The sequence below is a fragment of the Mercenaria mercenaria genome, chromosome 18, assembly GCF_021730395.1.
Source record: "Mercenaria mercenaria strain notata chromosome 18, MADL_Memer_1, whole genome shotgun sequence".
Classification (NCBI taxonomy): Eukaryota; Metazoa; Mollusca; class Bivalvia; order Venerida; family Veneridae; genus Mercenaria; species Mercenaria mercenaria.
This window is the reverse complement of record NC_069378.1, coordinates 19,337,531-19,362,071: the sequence shown is the minus strand read 5'-3', so window position 1 is coordinate 19,362,071 and position 24,541 is coordinate 19,337,531. Positions and strand designations below refer to the sequence as shown.

Sequence of the window (24,541 nt, the reverse complement as noted above, 5' to 3'; positions counted from 1 at the left end):
AACTAGAAATGCCTTTATACAGCGTCTCATGAACAGATTGGTGGATCTTTGTCATACTTAGTCTGGAGCATCATTATAAGGTCCTCTTCCAAATTTATTTATACAGGAACTTGGGCCCTATTAGGGACCACTATAGCTAAAAGTAGATATGCCTTTCTTCGCATTAACCACTAAAATGTAATGGATTTTTATCAAACTCGATGTGTAACAATATCGTAAGGTCTCCTGCTATTTTGTTACGAATGGGGATAGGGACCAATTTAGCTAAAAATATAAACACGTTTAATGACCTCTTCTCATGAACCGCTTCATGAATCTTCATCAAACTACTGCTGTAATTATTCTTCTAAGGATAAACGAAACAAAATTGCAACCCTACGAAACCTTTGCGAAAAATTAAAAGACAACCATTTATATTGTTAAAGTGCGGTGTTTAGTTTTGCAATTTGAAAAATGTTAGATGAAAGATGAATGTTAGATGAAAAATTCATAAACTTCTTTCCTTATTACAATTCGCCGACCATCATTTTTAAAGATATTTCTTGTTTAGAGGCTCCGTATTTGGGATGGTACCATCAGTCAACGGTTATCCTCATAAATATCAGGGGTAATCTTTGTCTTTCATCACTATGATACACTCCAAATATGGGAGGGTACATACTTTTGTATATAAGCCTAGGTCAGAACTTGGGAGGAATTCTTTACTTTTGGCTCGGACTTTGAAAATGACAGATCATAGAAACAAGAAATGAAATATTTTACAGTTATAATTATAAGTGACTTTAGACCAGAGGAATGAGAGAATTATAATTTTGATGTCTATATTTCCATCACTTAGACTATACATCCATCACATAATAAACTAACATAGAAAACTGGAATTAAAGTGTTATTTCATCAATGGAGTATAAACCCCCACATCCGAAATTACGTTTTTCAACAAATGTTTATAATATGACCAAACAAAGATCAATTTTAGCCAAAATCTGGAGTTCAGTCCCTTTAACCAAAGAACATCTTCTGCACAATGCCAAACATTCTATCAAAAGCAACACATTCTTTTCTTCATTCATCCATATCAACATTGTCTATAAGTGTAACGTTTCGTGCAATTTTAGATTTTAAATAAACTGTTTTAAGGTGATAACATTCATTGTTGCTACTTTACCGTTCCGTCCATTTCTGTAATCAATAGCATTCTGTACCTTATACCGTAAATTCAACTAACAATATGAATCAATTGTTATCCTTCCAAGATGAACCATTAGTTTATGTCGATGTAACTCATTGCAGAGTTGGAGCGGTCTTCTGCGCATGCCCGGAAATGATTATCAATTGTAGCGCACGGCAAAAATAAATATGCATATTTTTGCATGTTCGCACGCATTTAGTGTATAATTTGCATAATATACTGACTAAAGGTTAGGGTTAGTATCACCATGGTTACAAAATATATACATTTAAGATATTTTTCGTTCAAATTTAGTTAATCCGGTATATACCGGAGTCTGTAATTTATACCGGCGTTCCAAGTCTGCATTGAGTCAGAGTCAGTTTATGTTGTGTGTTGTATTTGCTGTCGTGTTTTCAGACGTCGTTGGTACTGGTGTAGTTGTGGCAATATTCTGTCGTCTAGAAATAAAAAATGCTTTGGTATCAGGTTCTTCCTCTAGACCTGATAAAAGTGTACTCTTCTTACTGTACAATTTACATTTAGATATTTTGTTCGGGCAGTCACAATGTGTGTACGCTACACAATGGGCGTCCTTGATACAAAGTTCGTGGCATTGTGTCAGGCTCGCGCTTTTGCCTTGATCATTTTCGAAACCGCGTGGGACGCCGACAATAGCAGTATTATTGAATTGTATCTGATAATTCATTTTCTCTGGAAATATATTGCTTTGCCACATGGTGTTTTTCTCAGCGCTAGTAGAGTGTCCCGTTTCCTCGAACAAGTAGCAAGTATTGAATGCGTAATGGCCATTCTTGCAAGAGGTGCAAGCTGTTACTGCGACGCACTGTATTTCTTCCAAACATTTTTCTATACATTCCGATCCTATCAGAGCAACCTGCATTTCTTTATACGGACCATGTAACCTCGTGTTTGCTAGCTCAATTCCGGCAACCAAACTTTCACATGACTCGACAGTCCCTTTTTTGCGAAGATATTCACAATAGCCTTTCTTCATACCCTCTATATTTTTACGAATACGTTTGAAGTCAACGTTCAAATTACGCATGTATCTGGCAGTGAATAGTTCCTCAATCGATGATAATTCGTACTTTGTCGGTACTGGACTACTTTTCACCTCGGATGCCCATTCAGTAGCACTCCCATTTGCTGGCGGTGGTGCGCCAACAGTTATCGTTCTGGTTTCGACTGATTTCGAAAATGCTGACGCCTTTTCTCTTTGTTCGGTATCTAAACTGAAACCCCCACCTACACTTATCAATCCCGAGTAACTTGCTTCGACAGCAACATTAACACCACTTTTCTTTTCTTTTTCATACTGAGAAGACGACATTTTATGCTCGTAGGTAAACCTTGCGCCATATTTTACCTCGGTTGGAAAATGTGTCCCATATGTCTCGAAGAAATTGAAGTAGAGTTCTGGATTATCCCAATACACTTGATTCAGTTTGTCAACCCACTGGATAAACACGTCATCAAACGGTGGGGCATTTTCTTTTATCAACTTACTAAAATAATAGTTACAATGAGCAGAAGACAAAATGTAGACTGACTCTCCAGTAGACATTTCTGATGACGATTGTTTGTATCCTGCGCTCGCAGAAAATTTCACTCCCCATCCGCCCCCATGTACATTAGCGGAAACTGACAGTTCTTTTGAAAACTCGTATTTCGTTTGTATTTCTGTTGATGAAAATGAGGTAACACACGAGACATCCGGTATGATCACAAGACCACGTGGTACACTGTACCGGCAATCGGCTGTCATGCCTCCAGAAGAATAATCATGCCGAAATATCGGGTAGGTGAAGCCAGGATCGTGACCAATGGCTAGCGGGAAGCCTTTTAGCACATTATAGCCAAGTAGAGAATAATCAACGTCTGGAAAAGATTGCTTTAATGCTGACGTTTGACACTCCTGAAGTTGGTAGTCTGGACGCATACCTGAGATACAATATGGTAGGTACGGTTACTAAAAAAGGAGCTATGCAGTTTATCATTGTACCCCCATGTGCACAAATGCACGTTTCAGCATGCAAATAAAGAATGATTTTCTATTAAATTAGAATTTGAAAATTAACCCAAGGCATAGTATCTTATACATAAAACAAGATTTTGTTCTTTCTTTGCATAAGGGAATGTGTCATTGAGTGAATTTGCTTTTATATTGCTTGTAAAATTCATAAACGACTAACCTATATTTAAGTAATACCGGTCGATTTTGTTTCCAGCTTTACTTTTCAATGCCATTGGTAAATTTCCACTGAAAAGCCTCGGTGGTTCTGTCTTAGACGGGGTAACGGCCGAAATAAGATCCTCCAGATGGCTGAAAATATCACCATGATAAAATGTTAATGAAATAGGCAGAGAAGGAGGTTGAAACCAATACCCGAGTTCTTCTGACAAAATAATACTGGTCAATGTTTAGACTGAATGGGCTGCAGACGTTAATACACAAAACAAACGTGCATTGTCGCTATTCTTGCATTAAAGAACATTACACGACGACTAAATGCATTGTTTTTATATGTGGTGACTTTACGATTCCGGTACATTTTTAATTACCATACTGCTGTTCTTGGAAACGGTAAACATGTTTAAAATATCCATAACCAGGCCCCAGAAATCAACCGTTGAACACTTCCAAAAGCATATAATGAAGATTTTTAACCAATTTTTTATATGTCATTATTATACAAACATAAAACTACCCATATTTTTACATATCACTTAAAAATTTGGTAAACAAGAACACAATTTCAAAAGTAATAACTTTACATTCGAATTATTTTGAGTACGGACGAACGTAGTGACAAGCTTTCAAATGTTTTATCCGAATTCTTCGCGAAATTAGATAAAAACATTCCGACTGATACTCACTAAAATCATTAAAATGGTTCATAAAAACAAACAATTGCGCAAGTTACACACAGTTTTTATATATTCACGGTTATTCACGGTCTCGGTCACAAACAATCCCGCGGGCTTCTGCAGATGTTTATACACAAAAAAAAAAGTGTATTATCCCTACACTATTTCAAATAATGTAAGTTATAAAGCGTTTAATGTGCGAATCTTCAAATCATTTGCAAATATCTCAAAAACAAGCACGCGGGCATATACATTTTATTTCACCATATTATAGACCATTTGAGCCGTGCCATGAGAAAACCAACATAGTGGGTTTGCGACCAGCATGGATCCAGACCAGCCTGCGCATCCGCGCAGTCTGGTCAGGCTCCATGTTGTTCGCTTTTAAAGCCTATTGGAATTGGAGAAACTGTTAGCGAACAGCATGGATCCTGAACAGACTGCGCGGATGCGCAGGCTGGTCTGGATCCTTGCTGGTCGCAAAGCCACTATGTTGGTTTTCTCATGGCACGGCTCATTTGTTCATTAACGATTAAATTAAACCGTTGCGATGCATGTAGTTGCTTATTGAAGTAGGATGCGTCAAAAAACAACTGGTCTGTGTCGGAGATCACCGCCAGCACACTGGTCAAAAAGGCAGCGTAACAAAAAAATGTTTGCTGAATAACCTAATAATGAGCAGAAAACGAAATGTTGGAAAACACCGAAGTAAATAGGCCTACTGACCATAAATGAATAACCTTGGTATTGCACTTTTCTGATAAACATGTGTACATATAACTCAGTAAATGGCAGACTTGCGGAATGAAAACGAAAAAATAAGCATTGGCAACAAAGACAGTCGGGATACTTCCATATATTATTGTTAATTTACCCTTAAAGAACTGATTCAGATGTTTTTGTCATCTTATTTATGGTAGAAATTTATTTATTTTATTTTGTTGGGTTTAACGTCGCACAGTTATAGGTCATATGGCGACTTTCCAGCTTTGATGGTGAAGGAAGATCCCAGGTGCCCCTTTGTGCATTATTTCATCACGAGCGGGCACCTGGGTAGAACCACCGACCTTCCGTAAGCCAGCTGGATGGCTTCCTCACATGAAGAATTCAACGCCACGAGTGAGGCTCGAACTGATATCGAGATGGGCAAGTGATTTGAAGTCGGCGACCTGAACCACTCGACCACAGAGGCCCCTTATGGTAGAATAGTTAACTTTTACCATGAAACATCACTTACTAATTTTTAGTGAAGATAATACAGTTTTGCTTGTATCAAAATGTTTCATTTATGAACATGTGTTGTAATACCTGACAGGTAGGATTAGTAACTTTTAGACGCAGTTATAATGATCTGTATTTCCTACGTGTACTGAATATGAATACATAATTATTCTGACAACCTTTCATATCGTCTTTCTATAAACACATAAGCAGTTATAACCCCGGCAACTATCAGGACAATCACCAGCAGCTTCAGCAACGCCTTCGTTATCTGAAATGAATTTGTTTGATGGAAACACAATATTATCCCCTCGGTTTTTATGTTACGCAAGAGACATCTGTCATAATAAGGCGCCATATTGGACTAGTTTTAGGCACATGACTGTATAATGGCATCCTCCTTATGTCCTGTTGTTGCAATAAATTGGTAACATAAAAAAAACAAGAGGGTCATGATGACCCTGAAGCGCTCACCTGAGTAATATGAGCCACATGTTTCAAATGACAAACTGATGCTAAAATGTTAGAGAGTAGGTCAGTAGATCACATTCGTGGTCACTGAAAGACAGATTTAAGATTGGTGTGAAAAACTGTACATGTCATCCAAATTTCAAGGCTGTATCTTAAAAAACAAGAAAGTAGGTCAGTAGGTCAAGTTGACAGTCAAGTGATGCCTAATCGCTTGGGTCATCAGGTAATTATAATTAAACAGTCTAGGAAATATGACCTGATAATTTTTGAAGTATTTGTTTCTTATATAACTCATAATTATAACAAGTGACCCCCGGGGCAGGCCTCTTTTCACCCCAGAGGTATAATTTGAAAAACTTGTTAGAGATCCACCAGGCAATGTTACACACCAAATATCAAATGCCTAGGCCTTGAACTTTCAGACAAGAAGATCTTTTTTTTTCCTATATAAGTCTATGTAAAACTTGGTACCTCCAGGGCATGACCTCTTTTCACCCTAGGGACATAATTTGAACAAATTTGGTAGAGAAACACTAGGAAAGGCAACATACTTAATATCAAAAGCCTAGGCCTTGCAGTTTCAAGCAAGAAGATTTTTAAAGTTTTTTTTCCTATATAAGTCTATGTAAAACATGAGAACCCCCGGGGCAGGGCCTCTTTTCTCCCCAGGGGCATAATTTAAACAGTTTTGGTAGAGGACCACAAGGCAATGCTACATACAAAATATCAAAGGCCTAGGACATGCGGTTTTAGACAAGAAGATTTTGAAAGTTTTTTTACTATATAAGTCTATGTAAAAATGCTGACCCCCGGGGCGGGGCCTCTTTTCACCCCAGGGACACAATTTGAACAATCACGATAGAGGACCATAAGGTGTCACATGCTAAATATCAAGGCTCTACGCCTTGTGGTTTTGGACAAGATTTTTTTAAAAGTTTGTCCTTTCGGTTGCCATGGCAACCGGAATTCTACATGGAATTAAATTCTTTGAACAATTTTGAAAGGTGACCATCCAAGGATCATTCATGCGAAGTTTGGTGTAATTCTGCCCAGTTGTTTTCAAGAAGAAGATTTTTTTAGAAAATGTTGACGGACGCGCGACGGACGACGGACATTGAGCGGTCACAATAGCTCACCATGAGCCTTTGGCTCAGGTGAGCTAAAAACGTTTATATTCATATGGAAGACTCGGAAATACTTGATGTCTGACAATTTGATGGAAACAGTGCGCTCAGCATGAGATACCCAAGCTCGATGACTGCTTCCTTGACAACTGGCAGTACTTCCTCTGTGGTAAGAGATTCGATATCACAGAGTTCACAAGTTGCTGAAACATCATCATAATAAATATTAGAATGCCATGATAATTTTCGAAGTATGCTATAGACCTGAAGCATATGGGGGCGCCTCTTTCACCCCAGATGAATTTCAGTTTGGCAAAATATGATTAGGATCACCCACATTACTTTAAACGACATACAAAAGTAATAATAAATTAGACTTTTTATTTTGAAAAATGTAAAGTAACTGGCCGTCGCCGTTTTTCAGCCCTAGGGACATAATTTGAGCGTGAGGGTAGGTATACTAAAAAGCAAATAAATATCAAAGAGGCGCAGTTCGCAAAATTTTACAGTTTTGACTAAACTTGCATAAAACCAATTTTGCCATGCCCCGTAATTAATTTTGTGGAACATACAATACAACAATACACAAGTAGACACTTCCGTTTTTAACAAAAGCTTTAAAAGTATTAGGGTCCGAAAACTAGACCACAAACCTCTTTTAATTGCAAGGCCGATTAACAATCAGCGATAAGGCAACTGTCGATGGCTCGAATCGAGGTTCCGTTAATTAGTTCGAGTTTTCGTTGTTCCGAGCATCCAAAGCCGGACATTCTGAATTGGGAATTCAAGTCTTAAAATGTTTACAAACCAGACTTTCGTATTGTACTAAATGTGTGCATGATTACGAGAGAATAAAAAACGACGCTGAAAATTGCTTATATTATTTTCAAACATGACATATAAGGAAAAAAACAACATATAAACACGAAATGATTATAAGAATTTAGTAAAGAAACATTCAAAGATAAAGCAAACCTTTTGAATCATAGGCCAGTACAATTATTATCAAATATTGATATATGCATCCCAAGTACACGACTTAGATATCCACCTTTGGTCTTTCAATTGTTCAGCCATGTAAATTCATATGAATAGTGACACGGACTCCCTCTTATGCAAACAAATAAAGATCAGCATTGGCTCAATTATTTAAATAAATTTTATTCTTAATCAAGACCATTGCAAATTGCAGTAACGATAGTCACTTATTTATTTTTTGTCTATACGACGAAATTACAGTAACGGTGTGGAATTTACGCACGCGCCGGTTAAATGGTTAAGCTTGCGAATGTCAGGCATTCTATACATAGAGCGACTAATGAAAGCCTAAGAGTGTACAATTGAAGTTCAGACAAGTGGAACACTTGTAAACACAAGCCATTCCCGCAAATTTCTGTTCGCTGAATAGTGTAAATTATCACTGATAAGCCGAAGGACACAATGATTCCGAGAGTTCAATTTTCGAAGTCGACGATGAGGCTAAACAAGTATAAAGAAGGAATAAATCGGACGTAGAACAGATCAGCGAACCCGGTGTTCGAAATCCGAAGTTCGAGCCATTGAAGTCAACTGTAATTACGAATAACAGTGTTTTGCTTGTTTCCATGACAACGTAAAAGATATTCACAAAATATATTTATTATTCGTGAAATTTCTCTTTGCTACACTGCAATAAGATCCTATACAAATTTTTTCTCTAAATAATTCACAACTATGGTGGAAAAATAAATGTTTGAAACGTTTCCATGGGAACGGAAAAGATAGACCGTTGTTACTGGGGAAATAATAATAATTGTGTGCCATTAGAATCCAAGAGATAATAACATTATTGATGAAACCAATCTTTGCTACATATTCATAAGACTCCGATACTCACGCCTTTGCATATTTTATTGCCAGTAAATGTTCTGTCTATAATAATTCGAGCATCTCTGTCGTTCAAACTGGACTGTCCTTCGTCTCGAGATTCATTGGCCATGTCAGGATGCCGCTCAACTCTTCCCTAAAGATAAAATGGTAGTAGCATAATGGCAGATTCAAATAGTTCTCAGTATTTTTTGTTCTGTAGAGCTATTTTCCTCATTTTCTTTGCACGTTTTTGCTGAAATCACACGGCAAATCTATGCTTGACATTTAGGAAGCATTTTCATAATGGAATGATAGCATGTCAGGACAACCACTGCAATTTTGGGTCTCATTTTTAGCTGGTTTTACAGTGTGTTTGACTGAACATCAAACTGTTGTGCATGTTACTTTAATTATGAAGGCGTATACCATGTAATAAGCCCGCCCGCTTAGCTCAGTAGGTAGAGCGTTGGTCTACGGATCGCGGGGTCGTGAGTTCGATCCTCGGGCGGGGCGTATGTTCTCCGTGACTATTTGATAAACGACATTGTGTCTGAAATCATTAGTCCTCCACCTCTGATTCATGTGGGAAAGTTGGCAGTTACTTGCGGAGAACAGGAACACTGGTTAGGTTAAATGTCCGCCGTTACATGACTGTAATACTGTTGAAAAACGGCGTTAAACCCGAAACAAAAAAATACCATGTAATATGATATAGTCGATGAGCCAGACCAAGTAATTTTGGCTAGTGGTACCATCTGAGGGGATTAAATCTACAGTCACACATACGTTTATGTCCGTGCGTTGAGGTACGGTGCGGATAGAATTAGTCTGTGGGTGTATAACTACGTCTTAGTACGGGAAAAATGGTGAGAAACAGGAAATAAACAAAACAATACAGGACGCGAATAAGAACGGATAGGTACGAGATATTACGTTGAATTACGTTTAACTGCGCCTTGCAACTTGCCCAGCGCACGGACGGGTCTGCGGTAAACTACTTTGAACTAAGCTTCAGTACGAGCAGCCTCGGATAACCACGTTCGGCTACGGCGAGGTACGTAACAGCACGGATAACTACGTTTAAGTACGTTTAACTACGGATGAGTAAGTTTCAGACAAGTTGGACTAAAGTCACGCTCAAATAGCTACGGTTCAAAATTTGGAGAAACTTGCAAGCTTGGAATAAGTTTTGAATACGTTTTGGCCACGTTTTGGTACGGATTAATACGAATGACTACTCTGAGGTACGGCTCAGGTACGGATCGATACGGATTACTACGTTTCTGTCCGTAGCTAGACGTAGCTATCCGCACCGTATGTGACTGGGGTATAAAGCTCAGTGCTATTTTTGGATAGGTAAACATCTGACAATTCAGAAACTATGTGATAGCATTGCAGTGGTGGTAGCTTTTTGTGCGTTATTAGCCATGCAGTAACCCCACCCCAAAACAGACTGTCATCAAACTTCCGTTATATGTACGAAGACTTTCTATTTCAAATTAATGGTTCTTTCTTATTTTTTGGACAATATTTGCTTGGAAGTTGATAGACAAACAGCTCAGTTTATATATTTTACATGTATATATTTTATAGAACTGTTGTTGAAATATTGCCTTTTTAGCGTTTAGTGATTGCAATTACAGACACACATAGACCAGTGCTTAAACATAATTAAAGAACACAAAATTAATATTGTTTCATAATATGCAGAAAGGTATTTTGCTCATTCTTGAATTAATATGACATGTTTAAAGAGTATAAGGTAGTAGAATTCTACAGATCACAAAATCAAGTTATCTGCCATTGGCTGTTGGGGCGCTTGTAATTTACGGCCTATTAATGTGCTTTACCTATTTGTTTGAAATTAATTAATACTTTTATAAATGATATGGAAAAGAAAAGCATGAATATCGTTAAATCAAAGCAATGTTGTTTAAACATGATGTTTTACTATCTGATCTATCTTAAAGGTGCATATTCATGCCTACTTCTGTACCAATGTTCTTATGCTTAAACAGTAAGCATTTTTATGCTGAATAATACCAGATGGTACTTTCATACAGTAAAATACGTTACCATAAAATTAAGATTTTCATAATATTTCATATAAACATGATAAAGTGGTTGTTATTTAGTATTATGTTTAGAAAAGAAATATTTTAACTAATCAATAAAATCATCCTACGGTTAGATATGAAATGTCATGTTAATTAATTGAATGCAAAAGTGTAATTTACATTACACTATGTTATCGTAATCGGTAATATGCTGCCGTTATTATTTTCAGTCATTGTCTTTGTATATCATGTCAAGATTATTTTTTGTTTTCAATAAACCACATTTTCTATGTATTCAACATACTAGAACATTCTTAAATATGACTCTTCATAACTGTCTGAATCTTATATAAGATATCGTCAGTATTGGTAAGCTCATAATCTTCTTCAGTTTCAATGGTTTCGTTTATGTCAGTGTTGCACAATATGTCAACAAGTTCATCAGGAACAATCTTTTTGTCACTCAAGTTGCACAGTAACTGTTGTTCGTCATCAAAATCCCAGCTATTTTTATCAACACCAGGAAGATAAAGGCTATTCTCATGTTCATGTAGCCAAATATACACCTTCACAGCTCGATACTTCCTTCAACGTAGTTTAGTAGTTTGGCTTTGCCTGTCTTTGTTGGCATTCTGTAGGATGTTGCCAATGACACAGGAAATTCTATGTCTACATCATGCGTGTTTAACAACTTATATCACGATTAGTCCAAACACATTTCTTTCAGCCCCTATCTGAGCTATTCTATTCTGCTAGCTGGTTACTTTCATTGATTTTTTTTAAGTAAAGACTGTTATTGCCAATTTCTACTTTGAATGGGTATATGATTTTTTTTTAAACTGTCATCACTTTTTACATTCGCATAATCGGCTTTGATCTGCTCAGGTTCCACTTCTTTGTGTGTGGATTTGTCTTCTGAAGTTATGTCTGCTTTCGGTTGTGTAGCTTCAACATATTTAGGTCGCATGTGCTGTGTGAAACAACACCTGTAGTATGAAGAATATTTTCTGCTGAAACTTATGATGCTTCCCTTTTTCTTGGCATGAAGGTTGATTCTGTGATGCTGGTACGGCTGATCTAGACACACTGATGCCATGACTCCTCAAAAGCTTTTCTGCACAAGGGTGGGTTACTTCAAGATTCATCATTAGGAACAGATAGGGGAGAGGTGGTCTAGTGGATAAGGTGTCGGCTCAATCCAGGAGTCGTGGGTTCGAGCCCCACCGGGGTCACAACCATGACTTTTCTAATAACACCAGTACTGGTTTTCCAGGAAGCGGACTCGAGAGTGATACCAATAGGCTTGAAGCTTTCATCACAATCGAGCTAAAACAAATTAGTATAAACCAAGTAAACTTTTGATGCAGAGCATCAAGTCACCGGAGAGATGACGGCTAATATTTTGAAGACTGGATTGAAAAAAAGGGTAGTACAGCTTTAACTGCTTTTGCGGTGCATTACATGCCGCTGAAAGGCTGAAAAAATGTCGATTCCTTGATGAAAGTTACCTCAAAACCCTCTTACAACCTTATTAAATAATTTTCTTTGTTTACAAAACACACGCTGGGCCTTGTTCTGAAACCCACGCGCCAGCACCCTCATGAATAAGAACGGAATTCTACGACGGCAAATATTTTTTCATATTTTCAAACAATGAATGCAAAAGATTTCTTGTAACCTAAACATTTCGACAAATTATATTATATATCTTCTAATGAAATGCCTATAGTTTGACAATAAAGTAAAAAAAATCACGAAATTTATAGACTGTTTTTTTTTCAAACAAGAGACAAAAAATATGCCCTCAGACTGTGTTACTTTTTTGTCTTACATGCTCTCATGAAGATTTATTATTCGTCTGCTGTAATATATTCTAAATAAACGCAGCGTGACGTAGACACAGGTAAAGACTCGGTCAATCAGTGCTCTTTGGAGACCTCCAGCAGTCGTTATTTACGGCATAGGGAAAAGTTCTTATTACATTTTTCCTATTTTCCTAAAAATGCTATCTTTTGAAATAATAAAAATCTTATTCAATTTTCAGCTCCTAATTCCTATATGTAGGCATTTCATTAACTGCTTTATATTTCTTTTATTTACAATATCATTTTTTCAATGTCACATTTTAATAACTTCTCTATACCAGTGTCAGAATCCTAAAGCGTATCAAATAAAGTCACCGGTAGAAACCGGCGACTAATAACGGATAAGCAGGTAGATACATTTCATCGTTCAGATGATTGGACGCAAATGATAGTGGGCACGACTTGTTTCAGTAAAGTGTTGGCACTTTTGAAAGTACTTTTTGAACGCTGTCCGACCTTCAACAGATTTTCAAGGCTTGGATTGTCAGCAAATTCCTTTACTTGTTTACATAAACATCGGTTGAAGGTCAAATAATTATAGTTGAATATATGTATCATCTGTTAATAACTGTCAGAAGACCTCTAACATTTAAACTAATAATGATTCTGTCCCTATGAAGCCATGGTGTTCCAGTCAGTATCTATTTGTTTTCTATTTGTTGAAAACCTTTTTCCAAAATGTATTACAATAGATACATGTATGATTATGTTCTTGAACATTTATAATTGATTTGTACTGATTTTGGTAACACATATTATTGTCAAGTAACATTCGCACAACTATTGAAATGAGATGGTGATTCACTGCATTCTAGTTAATATCTAGTTCAACAATACAAATTATGTATAGTTATTATAAAATGTTATATTTTCCCCGATCTGTGTAGGGCATTTTCTTCACTTCAGACATTTCAGTTTTGTAACATTTTGGTAACATACAAACGTATACGGAGATTACATCATGGAAAAGTTCCTACCACCGCAGAAAAAATAGTTATAAGAAACACTATTCAGTCTGTACTTTCAATTATATTGAAGAATCATAAACATCTTGGTCTTGGGTTATTAGTACGAGTAATATATCTATAATATTGGTAACAAAATCACTATTATGTAAATTACACTAATTTAGATGTTAATGAGTTTATGAAAGAAATTTTGTTCTAACGCACATTCAGTTCATAGTTAAATAAGATTGTTAATAAACTACAGAATGCACTTTTCTTAATCATTGTGTATCACTATTTCATCGTTTTAAATGATTTTAGGAAACATATTAAATGTCCCGTAAATTACAAAAGCCCTAACGTTCAGACGGCATTCATGTATAAATAAAAAGCATCAGTATGTACTTTTCGAAAGTCATAATGTTGAATATTCCTTAGGGAAATGGTACCTCAAGGTCTAACATCTATCTGAAGAAAATCTAATTATGAACTGTAATTATCCTTAATAGCTGCCTATGGCTATTACGATGTTCTTTATAATCATTATTTTAATTAACATTTATTCAAAGAAGCAACCCCAAAAATGTCGAAAATTAAGGAAATATTTTATGTGTTTGTTCTTAAATACTTGTTACAAAATATACATCAATTATTCAAACTGAATAGTATATGTTCCATAATTCGTATGTCTACATTGGATATATTTTAGCTCACATGAACTTGTATCTAAGTTCAAGGCATAAAACAGGATAATATCACACCAAAAGCTACCGTCGATACATTGCTTTCACATATTATCTTACTCCAGGCTTGTATGCCTTTCCAAAATTCACTATGAGAATTAACCCCCCAGATGGTACCAATCAACCCTATGGCTCATCTACTAATACCACAGCCTCAATGCATTGCTATATATTCTCTCGGTTTTTGTAGTAATCACAGTAGTTCTTTGATAGTGTTCATCCCCAGCTTTTGTTATATTTGACTGGCTTATCATAGTAGGTTGTCCCCCTTGAAAACTATCCGATAATCAATATCGGTTTCCCTACTGATATTAGTTTGAGCAATAGATTATATAGGAAATTTATTTTCAATGATTAATTTCAAATATGTCTTTTGGTTTGTGAATATTTTACCAGATATGACAGTAAACTTCAATTTCTGCTCTTCAATTTAATGTGAAAATATTTATTCTAACTGAACATCTTCTTGCTTCCAATTTTGTTTTAAAAGTATCACCATTACTTATATTGAACATACTGAGTATAGTGAAAAACACTAAACTTTTCAATTTTTTTTACTTTAGAGGCAAATAAATTATAATTATCAAAGCATGACAATTTATTATCACATATGTAGGTATTCTTGACTTTATAAACAATGCAATAATATAATTATAAGTGTAATAGGGTAAAGGCGTCCAAGCTTGTAAAAAATGGCATGCTTTCCATGAGTTTGCACGGTAGGATTATCTCTTTAGTACGACCTACATTTTTTCACGGTTTTGTTCGTGGAAAGCATGCAAAATATCCACCTTTACAGCTAAAGACTTTAGTTTACACGATAAGTTTGATTTCATGATAGAATTGTATAGTATGTACAAACACATATCTGAATGGCATATTTGATTTATGTATATCATTGATTATACAAGTAACTCAATCTGACTAAAGTACATCTCCTATTACGCTACGCATAGGATCTGAAAACGACCTATTCATTGCCTCGTTCTGACGGCCCTTTCACTAGCCAATCAGAGCCTAGCTTACAAAATCTTGCAAATCTACCTGTAGCATTGACTTTTGATATTTACAATTCTTATGTCGTAATGTATCAGATAGCCGGTTAGCTCAGTCGGTAGGCCACTTGCTTTGTAAGCGAGGGGTCCCGGGTTCGAGTCCTAGAATAACGGCATATTTTTCTTACTCTTTGACAATCGAACAAGTCGTCTGATTGGATAACATAAAAATAGCAATAATGGAAATCCAAAATATACAGAAGACGTATGTGAATGGGTCGTTCTCAGATCTTCGTTTAGAAGATCAAGTACTTTAGTCAGATTGACAAGTAACTTAGACACTATAAATAAGTAGACAGGGTGAATCAGAGCTAATTGTTTAAAAAAATGAATTCGGATCTTTATGATACACATACACCAATGCTGATAAGAAAAATCAGAAATTTGATTCATAATTAAATAGATTCTTTCTTTCTTTGATTTCTATGAAAAACCTTGGATCAAGGCCAGTTAATAAAACATGTGTGTACGTGTTTTAGTAACATTTATGTTTTTTAAGTTTGTTAAAGGACTTCGGACACTATCATATGCTTCTAGCCTACATTTCAAATGCAAATTTCTCCTTAAGTATTTAAACAATACCCAAAGCGTTTCGAGTCAGTGATAAACCAATGTATTAGTTAATTTTTTACAGCAGAAAATGATTTGTATCTGTTCCTATCAAGATGTTTTTCTTATTTTATCTGGGCCAGGGTATATTTTCTTGAAAAAATAAAATGTTTAAATTTCCGTGAAAATATAATGTCACCACTTTACGGAAGTTTTAAATATTTTAATTCCAGTCGAAAAAAGTGACAAAATCTGTTTATTTAAGGAAAAAATAACATTTTATGATTAAAATCCTATAAATAAATAAAAAAGGGAACGATATTTTTCCAAACAACCTGTACTTGATTTATCTATACACTGTTCATAATGTAAAGTTATTGACGCATTACATTGTGTGAATAGGTATACATGTATAAGTGACCGGTCAGTTTTATTACAGTGGTTCAGGTAGTTATTTAAGTACATGTACATGTCTGTATAGCTCTGTTATAAGTGATGGCAGCTATTTGTGTGATGTATAACATTAATAATAAGAAAAGTCAGTAATCTTATCAAGGCCGTAGGGTGGGATTTTGTTTAGGATAAGTACCAGTGGCACACATAATATTTGAGCCGCGCCATGAGAAAACCAACATAATGCAATTGCCACCAGCATTGACCGATCTTGACCAGCCTGCACATCTGCGCAGTCTAGTCAGGATCAATGCTGTTCGCTAACGGTTTGTCTTATTCCAATAGACTTTGAAAGCAAACGCAGATGCTCAGGCTGGTCTGGATCTATGCTGGTCGCAAAGCCACTATGTTGGTTTTCTCATAGCACGGCTCATTTCGCTTAAACATGTAATAAAAATGTATCCGAAATGACAGTTCTATCTGAGGTTTGCCTAAGGAAGCTGGATCGGAAAAAGTTAAATCCGGATAAGTCTGACAACAACCCATCTATAGATAATGTTGTCTATTCAGGGCTGAAGTTGTGGGCAAAACATATTCGAAAAGTTGAAGCATGTCGCTGCTTAAAAGTTCCACCTGAAACTCGGCTGGACCGTTTAGTTCGTGTTCGCGTCTAGCCGTATTTGTATATGCCATCTGCATGGAAAGCGACTTGACACATCACTTTCGTGGCATCACACTGAATGTGAAACCGTGACTGATATGACCTGCCAAGAAGCTACTGTTCTTGACCTATGCATCACAGGCATATCAATGCCAAGCTTTATTTCTGTTGGATAGACTATAGTCAGGATCAGATAAAATGCTGTGCACATATTGCCACTTTTTTGTTGTGTTTAGGCCTAGTCCGCCGCAAAGAAAATATTCAATTCAGTTTTTACTGAAGGAAGAACATGAAGTGATGAATGCGTGTCACATGTAGTATGTGTCTAAAAGAAATAAATATAAATGCACAGAAAAAGATGAAGAAATAAAGAAATGAAAAATATATCAAAATACAAAAAAAAAAAATAATAATAAAAACAAAATGGAAAACAAATTACATCCTGGTGTGCGCGTCGCGAGGAGGGCATGCAGAAGATTACCTGGTGTGTTGCTTGTATTTTACAGCACACATTTGCCAATCTACTACAACAAACAAACAGGATATGCGAATGAAAATTTAACCCAATGAATAATAATGAATTAACAGTATTTGCTTCTCTCACTACTCTACATGTATAACATGCCTATATGTGCCCATTCAAACATTTGTATAGTATTTTAGTTACAAACAGATGTAAAAATATGTGACTATCAAATTACTAAAAATGAATATAAAAAGTATTGGTTACTTTACATTTGGGAACACCCTGTAGTTATATTTTTTGTTTAAAAGTACTGTTCCACCCCTTGCATCAACACAATAGTCACAGAAAATGTGTATAATTAATATCTACATATGCTGGTCAAATATGGTTTTGATGCACCGGGGGGAACAATGTTCTTTAAAGCAAAATAGCTTTTATATGTATATAACAGGGTACGTAATTCTATTTAGAGCAAATATTACCATTTTATGAAAAAATATTGAAAAATTTGACTTTAAGAAATAATCTCAAATATGTATTTTGATGGTATATGTAATTAAATACTTATTTCTTAGTGGTTTATTTTTCACTCTTTGAGTAGGCAAATTCATATAGAAAGTGTCCGAAGTCCTTGCTCGGGTTTTTCTTTGCCATTGCCTGTCAAATACAGTATTGCTTAGTTTATTACTTTATTTTATCATGTTTTAGAGTAAACTTCTAGGCATGAATGTTAAACAAAAGTACCGTTATATGGACAAGAACAATCAGACAAAATGGGAATACATGTATCTTCACACAAGTTTCGTTTTTCTCGAGGAAAACTATTATAGATGTTTTTGTGAGAAAGCTCGTTTATGAAAAAATTATCGGATTTTAATGTTTAGCGGGATTCAGAGTTTCAAAAGAAAAGAAAAGAAATTTATTTATATGTTTTCATTTTCTGTTACCTGACTACACGAATTTCGCAATATCATAAGCTAACATAATGTTGTTGTTTTTTTACAGAAATGTTTTATATCTTTACAAGAATAATATTTCTATATGAATCTATAGAACAACATGATTTATATCAAAAACTGGCTACTTGTTACTTTCTATGGAGTAACTCGCGAGCTTGTATTACTTAAAGAAAAAATTTAGATCAATGCATCAAATCCGTGACAAAGAATATGAATGATACGACTTTAGCTAATGTAAGGGAGGCAATCCAGTTTGAAGGAAATTGCTTAAACACAGTCAATAATTAAGGGAGATAATTCTTGCAAATTCTCGTTAAAAGCTGACCATGATAATAAACAAGATGCTTTTTTTTGTGTTGCGTTAATAAAATCATTCACAAACAGAACATAAACATGACCCCCCACTTTTCTTTTGATTGTTATTCAGTACTGACAATGTTCTTCATGAAAATGTAAGTTACTGACATTTAAGGATGACATCCCGTAATACACGGGTATGAAACGTTGCCTGTGGCACAAAATGTGCCGCACTAAAATGAAGGCATCGCGCTTCCGACGGCGCAGGCATTGCGCAGGATGTTTACAAAAATAACGAGCACGGTGAGTAAAATTGAATGTTTTTGGTTATTGTCTTGTTACAGTAAACACTTCTTAGAAATCGGGGAATGCAGCGGGATGTAGTTATGTCTTGCCGACAAGTCCATGCCCAGTTTGCGAAGAAATATGTAATATTGTTATTTTGCGCGTGTTTTTCATCAGATACAGTAACATGAAAATTACCAAAGCAGTGAATATTCCGAGTCATTTCACATCCTGCAGAAAAAGGAATGATGCATTTCTGTAGTATATCATAAAAAGACATGATATCTGATCGGTTGAGATAAAATACATGTCAAGGAAAAGGCATATCCCCTCGTTCTGCCGACTTTTCAGTCCAGTGCCGCAGGCATCTCGATGATGCCGCAGGCATCGCGAGGGGCGCAGTCATCTTGAATACTATTGTAGTCAGTAGTACGTGTAATTTCGACCACCTAACATGTATTAAAATCAATAACAATGTTGTTCCTCCAGTTATTGTGTAAGACAAATTTTTCTGAACCCGAACTTTGTAATATTAATAGCTATTTTAAGAAGTTTGCAATATTTTTCCTCGCTGTTTTGGGGGATGGGGCCAGATCCCTTCCAGTTGAGAAAATCACGTCATTTTATATCGAACTGGGATTATTTCTCCTAAAATAACAATATTCAGTTACCAAACATTTCCATTTGTAACAATTATTGATACTTAGTTCAAAGCAAGGTATGAAAACCAGCATTGGAGCACAAAAACTGTCATAACATTTGTCATTTTTCAACCAATTTTGTTGTTTTTGTTTCAGCATCGAGTGTTTTTTCTTTACAGTTCGGGCGTACTTTTTATAAGCGGTGAGCTGAATCCCTCTCTCTCTGCCCCCCCCCCCCCCCCCCCCAAAAAAAAAAAAGTGAGAATCGCTGTTATTGCGTTCCAGCGTTCCAAAAAAAAAAAAAAAAAAAAGGAACGCAAAAACAAACAGTACATCAGCACCAAATTTACTGTTAGGTCAAGATATTTAAATACGAACGAAGAATATTTAAAATTACTGTTCCAAAGTTTTGTGTGGAAAAGAACCAATGAAGTTGAGATCTTTCGAAAAATGTGTCCAAAATGGGTCTTAACTTGTTCTGTAATTCTACAAAAATATTAACGTACTTTACTCACTCTTTGTCGTTCAAATATGATTTAGGTCTGTGCACTGACTGTACACATAAAGTTTACGTCTGACGATAAGAAGTTCTGAATGGTTTTCTTTTCCCTTTTAATATACACTGAATGCACATTCATCTGAAAATATAAAATTAACAAGATACTTAACAATCGTTCACTTCATAATTTGCTTCTTTTCCACATAAAATTTCTGAATAGTATCGTTGTAAGGGAAGTTTCGTGTTTTACGTTGTTTTTATTTTGTCTTGTTTAGTTCCTTTTCTTCGGAAAACCAAAACTGATTTTTTCGCCATTTCTTTTTTTTTCTTCTTTCTTTCTTTTTTGTTAGGGTTGGGGTGGGGGAACTCAGCTCATCGCTAATCAAAATAGTACGTCAAAACTGTAAAGAAAATAAAAACAACAATACTTGATGCTGAAACAAAAACATCAAAACTGTCTGAAAAATGACAAAGTTGTGACAGTTTTTGTGCTCTAATGCTGGTTTTCGTACCTTGGTTTGAAGTAAGCATCAATGATTGTTACTAATGGCAATGTTTGGTAATTGAATATTGTTATTTTAGGAGAAAATAATCCCAGTTCGATATAAAATGACGTGATTTTCCCAACTGGAATCGACCTGGCCCCATTCCCCAAAACAGCGAGAAAGAATACTGAAAACTTCTTAAAATAGCTATTAATATTATAAAGTTCGGATTCAGAAGATTTGTCTTACACAATAACTGGAGGAACAACATTGTTATTGATTTTTTTTGTACTTTAATACATGTTAGGTGGTCGAAATTACACGTACTACTGACTACAATAGTATTCAAGATGACTGCGCCCCTCGCGATGCCTGCGGCACCATCGAGATGCCTGCGGCACTGGACTGAAAAGTCGGCAGAACGAGGGGATATGCCTTTTCCTTGACATGTATTTTATCTCAATCGATCAGATATCATGTCTTTTTATAATATACTACAGAAATGCATCATTCCTTTTTCTGCAGGATGTGAAATGACTCGGAATATTCACTGCTTTTGTAATTTTCACGTTACTGTATCCGATAAAAAACACGCGCAAAATAACAATATTACACATTTCTTCACAAACTGGGCATGGATTTGTCGGCAAGACATAACTACATCCCGCTGCATTCCCCGATTTCTAAAATGTGTTTACTGTAACAAGACAATAACCAAAAACATTCAATTTTACTCACCGTGCTCGTTATTTTTGTAAACATCCTGCGCAATGCCTGCGCCGTCGGAAGCGCGATGCCTTCATTTCAGCGCGGCACATTTTGTGCCGCAGGCAACGTTTCATACCCGTGTAATACGCCTTAATTTCACCAAAAGCGTACATACATCTTGATAATGTAAGCTTTGAAAATGTCAAAAGATATAAATAAAGTGCATATTGACAAGTTATATAGAGACAGAAGTTCTCAAAAATTTCCGTTAGATTACCTCCCCTGATAATATTGGTTTTTCATGAGTTATCTCCCCTGAAAACTAGAAAAGATTAATTTTCTCCTTTTCCCTACGGGGAATTTTAGATTTCTTTTTGATATTTATATCAGAGTCATATAATGCAGCTTTCTACCGCAAAAATTTCTCGAAACTCAAGTTCAGATTCTTATTATCAAAGAAATTATATATTTCCCATAGGCATCAATGTTAACTTCAATACCGATTATCTCCCCCAAAAATGATAAAATTTAAAAAATCTCTCGGTGAAACTTTTTTAATTTTGAATGTCTTTAAAGTGACCAAATTTCATTTAAATATTACCATCCAGTTACAAGATACGAAACATGGCTATTACACCATGTTATCCTTAAAAATGGGTTCTGATGTATGCTGCAGCCATTGGAATTGGTCAATTCTATATTGAATAAAGAAGGCCAGCTATTAAGCGTGTTTATGCCTAAACGGCTTTTCATAGCAAACGGAGGCTGCCGAAACTATACGAAAAATACGTATTTAAACGACGGAAATTTCCGAGTGTCATTATGGGTCGGCCACCTTTAAGCGTTTCAGTCTTGCATTTTCTTCTTGAAGCTGAATGTTCTCCGTAAATAGTTCTTGTGGTTGTTCTTCTGCTGCCATTTCCTACACAATACTATAATGTTATTAGAATCAACTTTATGATAACATTATTGTGGCATGTAGATTTCTATAATAGGTTGGGGGCCTCCGTGGCCGAGTGGTTAAGGTCGCTGACTTCGAATCACTTGCCCCTCATCGATGTGGGTTCGAGCCTCACTCGGGGCGTTGATTTCTTCATGTGAGGAAGCCATCCAGCTGACTTACGGAAGGTCGGTGGTTCTACCCAGGTGCCCGCTCGTGATGAAATGATGCATGGGGTCTTCCTCCACCGTCAAAGCTGGAAAGCCATATGACCTAAATTGTGTCGGTGTGACGTTAAACCCAACAAATCTATAATAGGTATGCTATTATTGCATACCAGACGGGGATTTCCGGTATTTTTACCGGTGCTGGAAAAATCCATCTAAGATGACTCTCGTGCTGTAAATGACGTATTACGAACTGCATAGAGTATATGTAGAAGATTTATGTAGTAATTTATATTTTATTAAAAAAAAACGTAATAAAAATTCAGTACCTTGACAGTTCATATTGGTTCCTGATAGTATATTTCTCGATTCAAATCACGTTATTTTATCAAAAATTCATAACGTTACGCTGCAACTGATAAAATAAAATATAGGTGCAGATGGAAATATCCGGCTCTCGGGTAACTGTTTAGGCGGTAACTCGGCAGGGAGCCTCGTTACCGCCTAAACAGTTACCCTTGAGGCCAGATATTCCCATCTGCACCTACAACCAGCGAAAGAATCTTATATTATTGATCGCGTAAAACATAAGAAAATTAAGCAAAAGAATATCACATCCGTGATTCACAAAACTCATTCAATATTTCATATTGGTTATTTTATGTCTAAAAGTACATTTTACCTATGGTAAGAATATTTTCTATTTTACATGTTTTTTTTTATTTATACCGTATAAAAGTTATTACATTTTGAAGTTTTCTATATATTCATTTATTAAAATTCGCCTTTGGCGCTCGAAAAGCTACCCATTTGATGTCTAGAATGCACTTATTCTTGCATATCCAGAGAAGATTTTCCCGTGTTTTCGCCAGTGCTGGAAAAAAACTCGTCTTACACCCCGAGTTTGTAAAACTACTCACGCACCATAATTTATGAATGAATGTGTAAATTCATACGCAAAATAAAACAGTACTATAAAGCATATGGTTTGATGTTTTAAGAGTACGGCATGCAAGAAAGAGTATATCACTGGTTGTAGGTGTGGATAGAAATATCCAGCTCTCGGGTACCCGTTTGCGGTGTCTTGGCAGAGACACATTACAGTATAAAAAGTCAACCTCGAACCAGATATTTCCATTTGCACCTTCAACCACATTCTCATTCATCAGATGTTCGACATGGCACCCGAGACGAACTACCAGGGAACCATGGTAAACATCTAGAATGCGAGAACGCTTCAACCAGTGACAGATTCTTATACCACCGAACCAGATATTTCATTTTGCAACTTTAACCAGTGACAGATTCTTATATTTCCATCTACACATTCAACCATTGACAGATTCATATAATCCTAACTTAACAATTAGATACTGTGAAATCATTAATATTCGTGAGGGGACTAATTTTCGTGGATTTCGTGGTTGACTCAATCCACGAAATTTAATCCCAACGAACAAGTAATATTTCCTTTCATTTTATATTCAAAAGTTGAAATCCACGAATTCATATCCCCTCGAAATTGCCGTTTTGTCCAAAACCACGAAATTTCATGCCCACGAAATTTAATGATTTCACAATAAAACTGCTGTACCGCTCTACATGCAGTTCAAAGCAATTACATAGACTATGGAGGACATACACCATCTAGATGCGCACTACCTTCCCACATCGAGTCAAAATAGTTAAATCAGAAATAATTACAAAAATGTTTCATATGAAGAGAACAAAAAATATCAAACTTAACTTACCTTCTCTTTTCAGTCGTGTGTTGTATTAAGTCAGAGCCACCGCTGTTCGAACAAACGTGAAATTAAGATGATTTGAGAATCAAGACACGAAACGCAAGTGTGTGTAGGTATTTATACGCATCTGAGTGTTCGCGTAAAACTTAAAAATTACAACTATATCCGGCTGCTGTTGTAAAACGCAGATGTTAGGGATGGATGAAATATTGCTAGCTGCAAAGTGCTTCTCTACAAATTAATCACATTCATTCGTTTTGAAAAATGACAGAAATGTTTTGACATCATTATATTTTATTCACAATTAGCAACATTTGTAGGTCAAGATTTCTCCTTTTGTTACGATCGTCAT

General features: G+C 35.9%; 1 protein-coding gene across 3 annotated transcripts; it reads right to left on the bottom strand.

Annotated features, from left to right (window-relative positions):
* Positions 1-752: 752 nt before the first annotated feature.
* On the bottom strand, positions 753-24,395 carry LOC123538976 (uncharacterized). Of its 3 annotated transcripts, XM_045323416.2 has the most exons (5): positions 24,196-24,395; positions 8,756-8,881; positions 5,464-5,555; positions 3,388-3,518; positions 753-3,136 (listed from the first exon to the last, which is right to left on the bottom strand). In XM_045323416.2, exons 2-5 carry the CDS (start codon positions 8,855-8,857, stop codon positions 1,551-1,553), a joined length of 1,911 nt encoding a protein of 636 aa, XP_045179351.2. In that variant the 5' UTR covers positions 8,858-8,881; positions 24,196-24,395; the 3' UTR covers positions 753-1,550. The 3 variants fall into 3 exon arrangements, with proteins under 3 accessions (XP_045179351.2, XP_045179353.2, XP_045179352.2); XM_045323418.2 differs by lacking the exons at positions 5,464-5,555; positions 8,756-8,881; XM_045323417.2 differs by lacking the exons at positions 5,464-5,555; positions 24,196-24,395 and having other exon boundaries at positions 8,756-8,883.
* Between the last annotated feature and the right edge of the window lie 146 nt (positions 24,396-24,541).